Source organism: Camelus ferus, chromosome 9 (genome assembly GCF_009834535.1).
Source record: "Camelus ferus isolate YT-003-E chromosome 9, BCGSAC_Cfer_1.0, whole genome shotgun sequence".
Classification (NCBI taxonomy): Eukaryota; Metazoa; Chordata; class Mammalia; order Artiodactyla; family Camelidae; genus Camelus; species Camelus ferus.
Window position 1 is genome coordinate 67,607,688 of NC_045704.1, and position 13,025 is coordinate 67,620,712.

The 13,025-nt window shown below is 37.1% G+C and overlaps 1 protein-coding gene and 1 non-coding gene across 11 annotated transcripts in view; one reads left to right on the forward strand and one right to left on the reverse strand.

Moving 5' to 3' along the window:
• Nucleotides 1-13,025, forward strand: part of TLCD4 (TLC domain containing 4) — a 78,414-nt gene that overhangs the window by 35,884 nt on the left and 29,505 nt on the right. For all 10 annotated transcript variants that reach the window (XM_032487137.1, XM_014564534.2, XM_032487142.1 and 7 more), the window contains 4 exons: nucleotides 4,503-4,667; nucleotides 8,656-8,745; nucleotides 10,569-10,627; nucleotides 12,903-12,997. In XM_032487137.1, the coding sequence (XP_032343028.1) occupies nucleotides 4,513-4,667; nucleotides 8,656-8,745; nucleotides 10,569-10,627; nucleotides 12,903-12,997 (399 nt within the window). In that variant the 5' untranslated portion in view covers nucleotides 4,503-4,512. The remainder of the gene's footprint in view (nucleotides 1-4,502; nucleotides 4,668-8,655; nucleotides 8,746-10,568; nucleotides 10,628-12,902; nucleotides 12,998-13,025) is intronic.
• On the reverse strand, nucleotides 9,514-9,585 carry TRNAT-GGU. Its single transcript has one exon. It is a non-coding gene; the product is annotated as a tRNA-Thr (tRNA).

The following is a 13,025-nucleotide window of genomic DNA, read 5'->3' on the forward strand; positions in this document are numbered from 1 at the left end:
GTCCTCTCTGAGCAGTCTTGTTCCCAAGCGAACGTTACTCAGCCCTTCAACTCTTCATGATACGATTTCTAAAAATCACCATCTTAGTTACATGGCTCTAAAGATACTTTAATATGTAATTAATTCAGAGTAAAATGGGGCTGATACATGCCTTGACCCAGAGGTGTACTTCTGCACTATCCAATTATAAATCATTCTGAAGTCTGTTTTTTTATTATTAGTGTCTTCATTACATTGTTATTTCTCACTGGGTTGTGTAGATTAAAGTGCTAAGGTTTCCTGTGTGCGTGCGTGTGTGTGTGCGCGCACGCTACACAGCTATTATGCGAAGTCCTATACGCGGGTATTGCCTTTAAAGAATTTATTCCTGTTTTATCTTTCTGATTGGGATCCATTATTTCAGCTTCTGAAGATGATTTTGAAGCCTGATTCTGTTAACTGATTATACTAGTATCTTTCCCAGCTCTGTGTTATATGCAGATTGAGTAAACATATAAATATTTGTAAAAATATTACTGAAACAGACCGAAGAGAGAGCCTGATAGAACAGCAGCGGGTATTTCTCACGTCTCCTTCGGATCATTGACTGATGTGCTGGTTCTGCTTTTTCAGCTGACTCTGGATTTACCTCATTGTGTCGTCCAGCCACGTTTCTTTGTGTTCTTTATAAGGCTATCGTGAGGAACGTCAGAACCGTCCTGGTATCAGGTTGTCCTTCATTTGGTATCCTTCAGCCTGCCAGCGTTTGGCAGACACTTAATTGTAGGCATAAGAGATAGGAAGGAGCCCAGGATGACTAAGCTGTGCTAGGTTGGAGGCAGGGAGGTGTTGTAGATGACGGTGTCTTCTCTGAGATATGGACCCCTGGGGGGAGGACTGGTTTGGGGTTAAGTTCAGCGTGAGTCATGTAGCCCCGCAGTCCCCAGGATGCCCTTATGGAGCCATCCAGAGGGTAGCTGGCCATCCAGGACTGGCACACGGGGAGATGGTGGGGTTTGGTTGCACACAACATGAGCCACGTTGACAGTGTGGGCATGTGCCCCTGAAGAGCCTATAGGGTGCAAAGAAGAGCTTCTGGATTGAGGCGAGGGGAAGTCGTAAGCATTGCCATTGTCAGGAGGTCATGCTTGATGGCCTCCATTTTTTGGCAAAATGGGGAGAAATCTTAAGTCATATAGGAGAGGGAGAACTGGAGATTTGAGAGCAGTGAATATTCAGTCAATGTGGAAACTAGGAAAGGGAGTGACTCAGGATGGGAAGAGGAATGCCAAGCATGCTCTTCCCAGCATCCACCTTCCTTGCTGCCCTTAAAGACAAGGATTTTTACTGCGAATCAGCACAGCAGCGGTTCTCACCTGGAAGTTGTACCAGAACGCGAAGGAGCGTTAGTGTGTTTATGTGTTGGTGACTGGAAGTGACGTGGGTGATTCCAACATACTCTCTAAGGAGTCCCCTGCATTACAGGGGAATAATGGCCGTGGGGATGTGGGAGTCATGATTGTATTCCCAGCTCAGTGGTTCTGGGTCAGCTGGTGCAAATGAGCCTTCCCAGGCTTCAGCCTTAAAGCGCCTTGTTGGGATTTTACTAGGAGGGGAGCTGTTCTGGTTTACTGAGTGCCCTCGGGTGTCTCCTCGCTGTTTGTACCTCCCTCTCTGCTGGATATTTATTCCCTGGGAAGCAGGAGGTGCCCCCTTAGCACCGCTTCATGTGGTGGTGATCTGTTTCTCCGCTCCCCTGCCGGCCTGTAAACACGTCCCCGCTTTGTACTCTGAGTCCCAGAATCCCGTGGTGGGTGCTGGATGAACAGCTGGCAGAAGACGAGGCCGAATCAGCCTGGCTGTGCTGTTGCTGGTGGCTCCGCCCCCGGGTGTCCTGCTGGAGAGGGGCCCTCACCAGCTAATGGCTGAGAGGCCTCCTTCCTTCAGACCTTTTCATGGTTTTCTCTATGAAGAAACCAACTTGAATTAAAGTTTATGGAAACCATCCTGGGGGAAAAGTACAAACATCCTTTGTGTTCAGGAAGCTTCTGGAAGAGTTTCTTTGGTGTCCATAATTCCTGTGGATCAAGATGGACTAGTTACCGTATTATAACGTTCCTGTCTAGACACTCCCCTTGTAAACTGCCACGGAAATATTTCCCACTTCTCTTCTGGCTGCTCTGTCCCTGGGTGGCACCTGAGCCTTCTGCCAGCTGCCAGCCATGTGGAGAGGTGCGCACACCAGGTCGAATACTCTCCTGCGTTTACCATGCATTCCTCTGCTTAATAATCACCAAACTCTGAAAGGCCCTTAATCTGTGTCAGTAATGAACATTTTTGGTTTTATCCATTTTTACCATTTTCTTGCCTTATTCAGGGAATGAACAGGGGCAGTTGCTTCCTACCAGAAGCCTTGGTTTCCTGTGGAAAAATTTTTAAAAACTCCTTAGATTAGCCCTAGATTTGGCATGACTGATGAAGCAAGCAGCTGCTTAATAAGAAGCAAAGCTGGGAGAAGAGCAGTTTAATTAGCTTCTGCGTGTTGAGCCTTTAATGGGAGCCACAACGTAACGATGTGGAGCTCTTTAGTTTTAAATGAAATGTTTTTGCAGAGGGAGATTCTCAACCCCGTACCCCAAAGACCCTAGTTAACTGACAGTCTGTTGAAAATAAAAGATCTCCGGTATAACAAAGACTTAATAAAAACGAGCTTTTCAGATAAATGGCCAAATTGTTCTCTGTTCTCTGTTTTATATTGTGAAATATGATGGTACAAAGTAATGAGATTTCAAAAAAACTAGCTTTTTTTTTTTTTTAGGAATGAGGAATTTCTTAATGGTGAACTGTTTGCTTGTTAAAAACGTGTTGGTTAACAATTCATAAAATGGATGATACTTGCATGATACTTGCTATGCTTTATAACTTTTTAGCAAACATTCATGAAATGAATGCTCACTGTGTATGTTGAATTTTAACTGAAGTGAACAAGCAGCTCATGCCTTGCCACCCGCCGGCACCTCCAGGGAGCACACAGAGCCATCCAGGGCAACCGGCCTGACATTTAAGTTAGACTCCACCTTCTTCTGGTTACTGGTTTCATTGTCTTCAGTTATCTGCCCACCTGGCATCCAGATCCCCATTTGCTTTCATCTTAGAAAAACATTTTCCCCTTTACGTCTCGCTTAGCAAATTATCATGATGTGTAATTTATCCACAAAATTTTTATGTATTATTTGGCTAATAGGAAACGTAGGCTAAAAGACCACAAATTAAAAATGTTAATACCCAATAAACACATGTTGAATTTAAAAAAAATTAAAGGAGCAATAAAGTTAATGAAATCTCATGGAGAAGAATTGTGACATCAGTTTTTCACAGAGCACACACATCAGAAAAAATGAGTGAGGAAAGAATTCATCACACGTGAATCCTGTCAGAGGGGCCCCGTGGGAGACTGTTTCTTACAGTGATGTTCTGGTTGGAAAGGAATAAAGTGGGGTTATTGCTCGTGCAGTCAATGCCTTGGTTTTTCTCTGGTGAACTGGCTTCAGTGGGTAACTTTATTCACGTTAGGCAGCTGGAAATATGTATTGATTTGTTTCCTTTCCATTTGAGGGCCAGCCCTATGAAAGATGAAGCCGTGGACATGCTGTATTTGCTGGATATGAGCAATGCTTTGGTGTCTTTTTTTGGTCTGACTGTTCCTAAGATTTTTTAGGAGCCAAATAAAGTTTAGCTCACTGAGGTAGAAAACATACTTTGAATGTGTATATTATGCATATTATTATTCTTTCTGCTAACTCTATCCTTAACACCTGATGCTCTTTTATGAAAAATTTAGAGGTAAAACGCCGTAGAGGACTTTTGGTTCAAGGATATGTGTGATTGCAGAATTTTTTTTAAGTTACATACTAATTTAAGCAGTAGCAATGGTATGATTATTTTCCAAGATGGTAATATTCCTAAGATGGTATTATTATTTAAACGTCGTTTGTCTCACTGTGCAATTATTTTTTAATTATGTAATTGTTTTTTGTTTTGCTATTGCTGATAATGTTAGTTCTAATTTTCGGGCTTAATTGTTTCTTAGAAATTATGTAGCCAATGCTCTCATTTTACAGATGAGGCAATTGAGGCAGAGAGAAATCAGGTGATTTGTCCTAAGTTTAATTAAAAATATTACTAAAAGAATACTGTCAGTTATAGTTCTTGAAATTCCCTCTTAGTATTAAACTCCAGACTTAGATAATTTTGAGTATCATGATGTTAAACTTGTCTCCTGACATTTGTACTATTTAGATGTCTAAGATAATACATTTTTCCCTCTTAAGTACAAATATGAGATACATGACAAATAGCTGGTAAAGGCTTAAAATCTTATAGTTTCCTTGCTTTCTTACATTTGTACTAAATTAAAATAAATTCCTAAAAATACAACCACATATCTTTTAAAATTAAAAAAATTAATTTAGGTATATGATGAGCAATTTAAGGTAATTTATAGCCATCATTTCTCTTAACAGGTTGAAGAAGATGGATACCAACCCCTCACTGGTCATCGGCACTACTTTTACCAGCTTTTTCACCTTTCAGCTTCTTTTCTACTTTGTAAGTTACTGGTTTTCAGCAAAAGTTTCTCCAGGTTTTAATAGTCTCAACTTCGAAAAGAAGATTGAATGGAACTCAAGGTAAAGCATATGAAAATGTGATTAATTGATTTAAAAAACCTAATCTTCTGAGATAAAGTTACGTCTTTCTATTTAAATAATTAATTTAAATATCTAAATTGTTCCAAAAAGTCTTTTTCATCTAGGATCTAGCAAAGTCTTAAGGTCACATTTTTTTATTTGACATTAGGAATGAAAAGAAAGACAAGTAGATCTCATGCAAGAAAAATTTTAAATTCTTATATTGAGAGATGTTAGGAAGCATTTATTTCACTTTCTGGGGAAGTGTGAAGTAGACTCCAGCTGACTGTGGCTGGAAGAGCACTGTTTTGCATTCTCCTCCGAAATATTTGTGATAACACACACGTGTTCTTTGGAAATGACAAGAGAAGTAGCATTAATTGGGGCTGCCTATATGTAGTGGCAGGCTTAGCCCGACCAGGGCAGTTAAACACTGCACACCAAAGACCACGGTGTCTAGTTAGCACATCCATGTCTCTCCTTCAATGAACTTCTCATTATAATTCAGAACACTCCAGAATCTGTTCTCTTCTTATATAATTCTAAATTAAAAACTGCTTTTTAGTTTTTTTTTAAATAAAAAAATGTAAAACAAATAAGGCATCTAAGGATATAGAAATCTGCCAGGAGCTTTAATTAGTTGATTCGCAAATTTTTTGTGTGTGCAACTCATTAATCGCTCACAAGGTTGCAAACACAGAACAACTCTGATGACCGCTTCTCTTGCTTCAAAGCATTTCAGGTGCCCGGACACCTCTCTGCAAACCTCAGTGAATTAAAGCAGCTATGGGAATACTTTTTGTTGTTGTTTTTGAGTTGAAGTTAATGCTACCTAGAAAATGAATCCAGCAGATCTTTAAAATTGCTATAATTATTTTTCATTAAAATTTCCTTTTAGAATGGAAGAACTTCTCTCGAAGTCTAAGTGTTTATTTGAGAATGGTCATACGTGACCTGAAGTACCCTGTCTTTCTTTGAGCCAAATTGTTTTTGCAGGCATTCACATTTATAACTCAGACTGTGAATAAAACTAGTTGTTTTTTCCTGCACCTTATACTGATTGGTCTGGTTCATATATGTTACAGCTCTTTCTTCCAAAAAGTGAGAATTATTTGTCCACATATTTTTTAAAAATAAGAGGTATGATTCTTTTGTCTTAAGAATAGCACAAGGATATTGTTCACATGTGGGATACAAAAGGTACTAACCATTATTTTGTAAAACCCTTTCTAACATGAAGATAGAATAGTGGGAAAGAGAAGAAAGGGTGCAGGAAGGTGAAGACGTACATTTTTCTGCGACTAAATTTTGAATTATTTTCGTTTCCTTTTCAGCATGGTTAGGATAGGTAAAGGCATTTGAATCTTGGAGAACTGCAAGCCAAAGAAATAGGAAGGGTGTAGATAGATTGAAGCAAAGATAAAAATGACATGGAATGACGAAATTGAAAAGTACTTTGCATTATTCAGTTTTATCACTGCCATTGTATGAAGCTCTCAGACTGACCATTTGGGAAACTGAGTTCCCATTGGAAAAAGGAGTCTGGGATTATACAAAATTCCTTATGCTATTCAAATGGTGTTCTCTCTCTCTCAGATTTACTCCTGTTTCTCATTCCAGCTTAGTTGACATGGGACTTAAGCTGTGAGGTGGAGAGTGCAAAGAAGGAAAAAAAAAAAAAGGGCTGCTTTTTGAGTAAAGTACACATACATATCTTCAAACCCTGCTTCCAGTCTAGAAACAGACAGATCAAGACAACCCACCTAATTCTTCCTGATAATCAGGAAGCAGTCTCTGAACAGTAAGTGGCCCAGATCCTCCAGTAGTAAAAGAAGAGAAGGAAGAAAAGCTCTCCAGAAAATTCACACCTTAGAGAGATCAGTTTAATTAATTATAAGTGAGAAATTCTTGTATTTAATTGTTCCTTTTCTGCAAACATACATGTTAATAGATATTATTTACATTATATAATTAAATAACTGTCCTTATGTCTACTTGCTTTCCTATGGTATAGAGCATCCTATTGTGTTAAAATATTGCTAATATTTAAATCTACTTCTTCAAAATACAGCTCTTGTCTGACTGAGCTGTATAATCTCTATTGGTAATATTCACACAGCTTTCGAGCAGTTACATCAGTAACTTTAAGTTGCTGTCCTAAAATGGTCATTGTTTCCTTGAAAAAAGCACAAATACTTCTTTTTTAACCTTCTTTGGAAAAAAAAATTGGAAGTTTTTATCTTGGGTAGCATCTTGGTTTTTTGTTTTTTTTTTAAGACATTAAGGAATCTACATTTTGCTTTGCCAGGAATGTGATTTTAAAGAATGAAATTTGAAATTTGTATTAACAGAAGTTTCTGAACGCATAGACCTTTAGTACAGAGTAGCAGATAAGCCCAGGGTGTTTGTGTCTCCTGTTCATGGCAGAGAGAGCTGTTTGACCCAAGTAACATGTAGCTTTTCTCTCATGAATTATGTGCTGTTTCCATCAGCTGAGGGCTTGTGATTCTCTCCTTTTACCATGTGGCATCTCAACAGAGAAAGGAATTTGAGGCCTGAGTATCAGGAACAAAAATTTAGATTTTTTTCCAAAAGGAAACCTTTTGATATAAGGTTACTAAGTACCACAACAGGTTAGTAACAGGTTGTGCTTTTTCCTTTCATAGAATTTTTGAATGATAACCGAAAGCTGGTTGTAGGATTATTTAGATGGAGTGTTTTATTTGACATCAAGGAACTTACATGTTTATTTTGGTATGTTCAAACAGAGTACATGTGTCCTGGCATGAAAATTCCAGGTTTGTAAGCCAAATAAATTGGATTGTCACACTATGAAATGATTTTTTGGTATTACAAAGGATTCAGTGCCTTTAAAGTAGTGAGAATCTTTGAGCATTTAAAATATGATTTGATTTAACTTGATATATCTACTTAGAACCACAGCATATATTAAATCAAGTATATTGGTTTTTCAAGTTACAGTAAGATTTTTTTAAATATCAAGCTTTATATTGGTTGATATATTTCTCTTACATTTAAAGATTTGGGGTCATTGTAGGGAGATTTGTTGTACACCATTAATTTCTAAAGAGAAAACTTTACTATTCTTCTTATCCTTTATTATAATGAAGAGCAAAGAAACTTCATTACTTATAAACTATACAGTACCCTGCATACAGTTCTTTAAGTGGTGTATCATAGAGCTTGGGAATTGGTTAAGTCATTAAGTTTTAGCAAGATTTGTTCCTAGAAACTGATGTTTTTCAACTAAACCTTATTCCCTCTATAAAAAGAAGATTCGACCTGGATCTTGTGAACATTTTGCTTTCACTTGGGTGCTTCTTTTAAAAATAGATTTTCTGAATAAATTCACAGTCCTCCATTTTTCTGTTTAGAAGTGTTTTCATAGTAATGGTGGAGAGTAATAATATCTGCCCAGCTTTCTCACACATTTGTTCTAAGAATCAAGTTTAATAATGCATGTATTAAAACTGAGATCTCCAAGGTAATACGTTTTCATTTCATGATCCGTTCCAACTCTGATCCGCAGAGATGGCGCTGGTAAAGCCGGTAGATTTGGGAGTCACTCCTAACTGATTGGAGCAGGACACTAATCTCGCAGAGATGCTGCTGGCGATGGAGCCGGGGGCAGGGCAGTGGGCTTACCAAGTGCCACCTGTTTGCACAGACTCTGTCGACTGTATCATCAGATATGCTTCTGCTGTAGAACCTTTCACCAATAAGTGATTCATCAATTTTCTAGCAGGAAATTGTAGACCTTCCTGTAGGGCATCCTTTTTATTATTGATTCCAAAGTAAAGCTGGGTCCTTGGATTTCTAAATGGCAATTTTGTACATTGGAGATGTACTCCAATCCTATATTTAAATGCTTCCAGATTTAACTTCTTCAGAGTGTTAAATGTCTTGCTGGAATTAGTTAAAATTTATTGCACAGAATCTAAAATCTTTGTATTTCATCTCATTTCAGGGTAGTATCTACATGTCATTCTTTGGTGGTTGGGATTCTTGGCTCATATATTTTCTTGTTTGACGAAGCTACTATCGCTGATCCACTTTGGTAAGCTGTTTCTTTCCAGTATAGTCAATTTGATTTATGTTTTGATGTTAACTATTAATAGTAACATCTCTTACTTTCCTTTAAAACAGAAAGCAAATTGATGGTGTATGATTTATTAAAAATGCTTGTGCTCAGACTTACTTCAGCAAGGTGCATTAGAATGATTTATTTTTGATTTGAATACAAATAATGAGGGCCATTTTGCCTTAATGTCTCCAAAACAGGGAGAATGTGGTGATGATGTGAACATTATGCTGTGTTAGTGAGTAAAATCAAGTTTTTGTAGCCACTGTTCTGAGCAAAATTGGTTACTGCTGAGATAGGATAGTCAACTTAGATACACTTAAGGCTTAGTCTTGAAGTTTATGTTTGACCCATCATTTGATATCAAAGATAGGAAAATGAGAATTACAGATGTCTGTGTGAGAGGAATTTAGTACCACATGAGATGTTTCAAGCACGAATAATAACTATATTCAGCAATAACAGAGCACTATATAAGATGATTCTTTTTGAAAAATTTGAATGAGAAGGCTTAGTTCAGCTTAGTTTGAGAAACTGGGCATGTTTGAGGAAGCACTGAATAGGGATGTGGTGGACGTGGGCTCTGGGGGACATGGGGCAATTTAAGCAGGTCTTTTGACCATCTCTGTTTGACTGCAACAATGTTGCCTTTTATTCATAAATATGTAATTATGCCAGTCAGAATTATCCTAGTGTTAGTAAATTTTCTTTGGGAATATATATATATATATTTTTTCCGCTTAACGGAGGCACTGGGGATTGAACACAGGACCTCGTGCACACCAAGCACATGCTCTGCCACTGAGCTATGCCTCCCACTCCCTAGGAAGATGTTTTTCAAAGTGAATTAATTTAGTGAATTTAGTTCCTTGACCAGGCTTTAATGAAATTTACCTAAAAAATTTCTACCTTTTTTTTCCCATATTTTTATTTTACCAACATGATTATCAATAGAACACAACAGTCCCATTGTTTTGGAAAGTAAATTTTATAATAAAGATTTGATTCATTGACCAATTTGTCCTTATCAAATTTTTACCTGTTGTAATTTTTGTTGCTTTTACATTTTCTTTGATACCAGAATTTATTACACGTCCAATGTTTCCAAATCATATTTATAGATCAAAATTTGTAAAGAAGACATGACTTCTGCTAAATATTTCCATTTGTAGTTTAGCTGTTACCAGTTTTATTTTGTGTTCTTTTTGGCAGTAGTTCACGTTAGAAGTCAAATAAAGGACTGATAATTTGTACTTGTTTCTTGGAGCCAAGAGCATGAGTCGGGCAAAAGTGTGGGATCTTGATATGTGTAGGGGTTTAAACAGCAGGGTTAGATTGTTCTCTTATTATGTGTGATAACAGACAATCTCTCCAGCCCTCAGTACAGTGAGGGTGATAATAGTATGTGGCCTCAAAATCAGGGGCAGGCCAGATGATTTCTTGAGGCTGTTTGAATCTCTGATTTAGAATAAGGAATTAAACAGCAGCAGCCAACACCTGGAATTCATTCCCTTTGAATCTTTTCACAAACAAATCATTTGAGAACACATTTATAAAATGTTGTCTTTTGGTAAAATTACTTTCACAAAACTTTTGGCTAATAAGTATGAGAAATTGTGATTGTTCTTGTAGTTAGAAGTGTTACATAACTAACACTACCTTGTGCAAATGACAAGTTACCATTTGAGCACCTATAGAAAGCATTTAAATTATATTTAAAGCTCAACAGAAAAAAAGTAGCTGTCATCTATAGCCGTGTGCTAAAAAAAGGAAACTTTTTTTTTTTTTAATGTTTATAGGGGTATTTCATCTCCCGTACAAGTGAACATTGCTATTTCTACTGGCTACCTCATTTCTGGTATGTGATATGTTGTTCACTGTCTATTTCTTTTTTAACTAGTTCTGGAATTATGCAAAGAATACATAGCTATGCTTGTGGTGTATTTATTTGAGAAGTGGCTTTTAGGACCCATACTGAGGAAAAAAAAGAATCTGTTGCGATGGTGCCACAAGAAACGTTTTTCGTGTTGGCTCTCTGGTCCTCAGAATCAGAGCTCCAGGGTGGGGCTTCAGTTAGGTCTGGGCATTTTTTAGCTACTGATGGTCCCTGTTAGGTCTAAAGGGTCTCTCAGGGGCGATTCCTGTGAAGGTAATGGAGTTTAAGCCTCAGGATCCTCACTTGCAAGGCCCTTGAAATGTGTTCCCATGATTATGGTTGTGTATTGTTTTGGTAAAATTTGTGCAAGTAGGCAATTTTGGCTATGATTCAAGTTTAAAATCATGGCCTCATTCTATTCCACATTTCCCTCTCTCATTTTTCCTCTCATGTTGGATGGGGTGGGAATAACCTTTTATACAATGAGACAAAGGGGAAGTTAAGTTGAGAATATGCCACTTAAACTGCTTTTTGAAAAGATATTTTGGACTGTCTCAATCAAACAAGAGAGAAATTTGGACATTTATGCAGGAAACTCCATTTTGTAATTTTCAAATTTAATAAACAGCTGAAAGAAAATCCAAATAGAAATAATGGAATACAAAACAGAGGTGATAAAGATGAGTAATGGACTCAGTAGAACACTTTCTGCCATCAAAAAATGAATTGTAACCAAAAATTAGATTAAACCAAAACACAGTAATTTATTAAGAGGAAAAGATACATTTGGGACAGAAATAATGAATAGGCTATTGGATTATTTGATGGCCCAATTAAAAGAAGAGTGAATCATGTAGACACGTTGGGAAAAGGTTTGCTCATTTGGTACAAAATGCTATCATTTACAAGGTTAACCCAAAATGTGAAGTATGCCTTGTGCACTGGTTAATGAGTATGGTCAATTTAGAGAGTAGTTACCAGCCAGGAAATCTTGTAGGAAAGAAACTTGATGAAGATTTTTCTCAAATAAGGTAATAATCCAAAAAACTTAAAAATAAGTCATGAGCTGAAACACACTTTTCTAAACCAAGCTGAGTGAAAAGTGAATTCTTTTATTCTTGCTATAGAAAATATTACAAGATCATTACCATATACATTGATGACCAGCAAATAGTACACAGCCAAAATTTTTAGGGAAAATGTATCTAGAGAAGTGTACCAGGCAATTAATTGCTAATAGTGCTCAATTTTCTTGATTTCCACATTTGTGGTATTTATTCTCATGTTAAAATTTATAATTTGATTTCTTTTATCTTTATAAATAGTCACATACAGTTTTATATTAGTGATTTTTTATTTTTATAAAAGAAGAACCCCAGAACTCACAAAACCTGAATCCCCCTCTGGCTTCCATCAATGATGCCATTTGTTTCCAGGTCTAAATTTCATGTTTAAACCGTTTGGTTAAGAAAATAGTTGTGTTAACATACTGAGAAGTTTCTGTTTCATTAAAGGAAGTGATTTTCTGAATCATGGTGTCGATTTAGGATCTTTTAAAGAAAAATTGATGCCTTGACCTCTTTTTATATATGTGTGTATATATATATATATATATATATATATATTTTTTTTTTTTTTAATGGAGGTACTGGGGATTGAACCCAGGGCCCTGTGCATGCTAAGCATGCACTTTACCACTGCGCTGTACTCACCGCCCCTAAGTTTTCTTAATAGTTATAATTCTTGGTGGGGTCTTTTTTGCTATTTTGAATTAGTATTTAACCACATTCTTTGTTAATTAAAAAAATTTTTTTTGCTGAATTTGTGTGATAAATGAGTTGGTCATTTTATACCTTTCATGGGACCACCTAATCTGTTTGAGTAATAATTGTGACAAAAATCAGTAATTTGAGCTTATTTTAAAATTATTTTTATTCAATAATACTTTCATTTTATTTAACCCTGGCAACAAGTTTTTCATTTATACTTTCAACAAATGCACTCCACACTTACATGCCAGGCGCAGTGCTGGATGCCCACCCTTGATCCTCATCCCGGAGGAGTCACAGTAGTGGGGGGGGAAGTTACACAGAAGCACATACCTTACAGTGGAGTGAGTAGCTGGACTCCTGACACAGGGGAGAGGGCCGTGGGCTCAGAGTGGACCGTGACGGGCTGTCGGTAGTAGTTAAATACATGTGAAAAACAATGAAGCTTTCTTCCTTTGTCATTTCTTACTTATTTTTGCTTCTTGCAGATTTGTTGATTCTCATTTTGTACTGGAAAGTGATCGGTGACAAGTATTTTATAATTCACCATTGCACAGCGCTGTGTGCCTACTACTTTGTCCTGGTGAGTGCCTGGACTTACAGTAACCTAA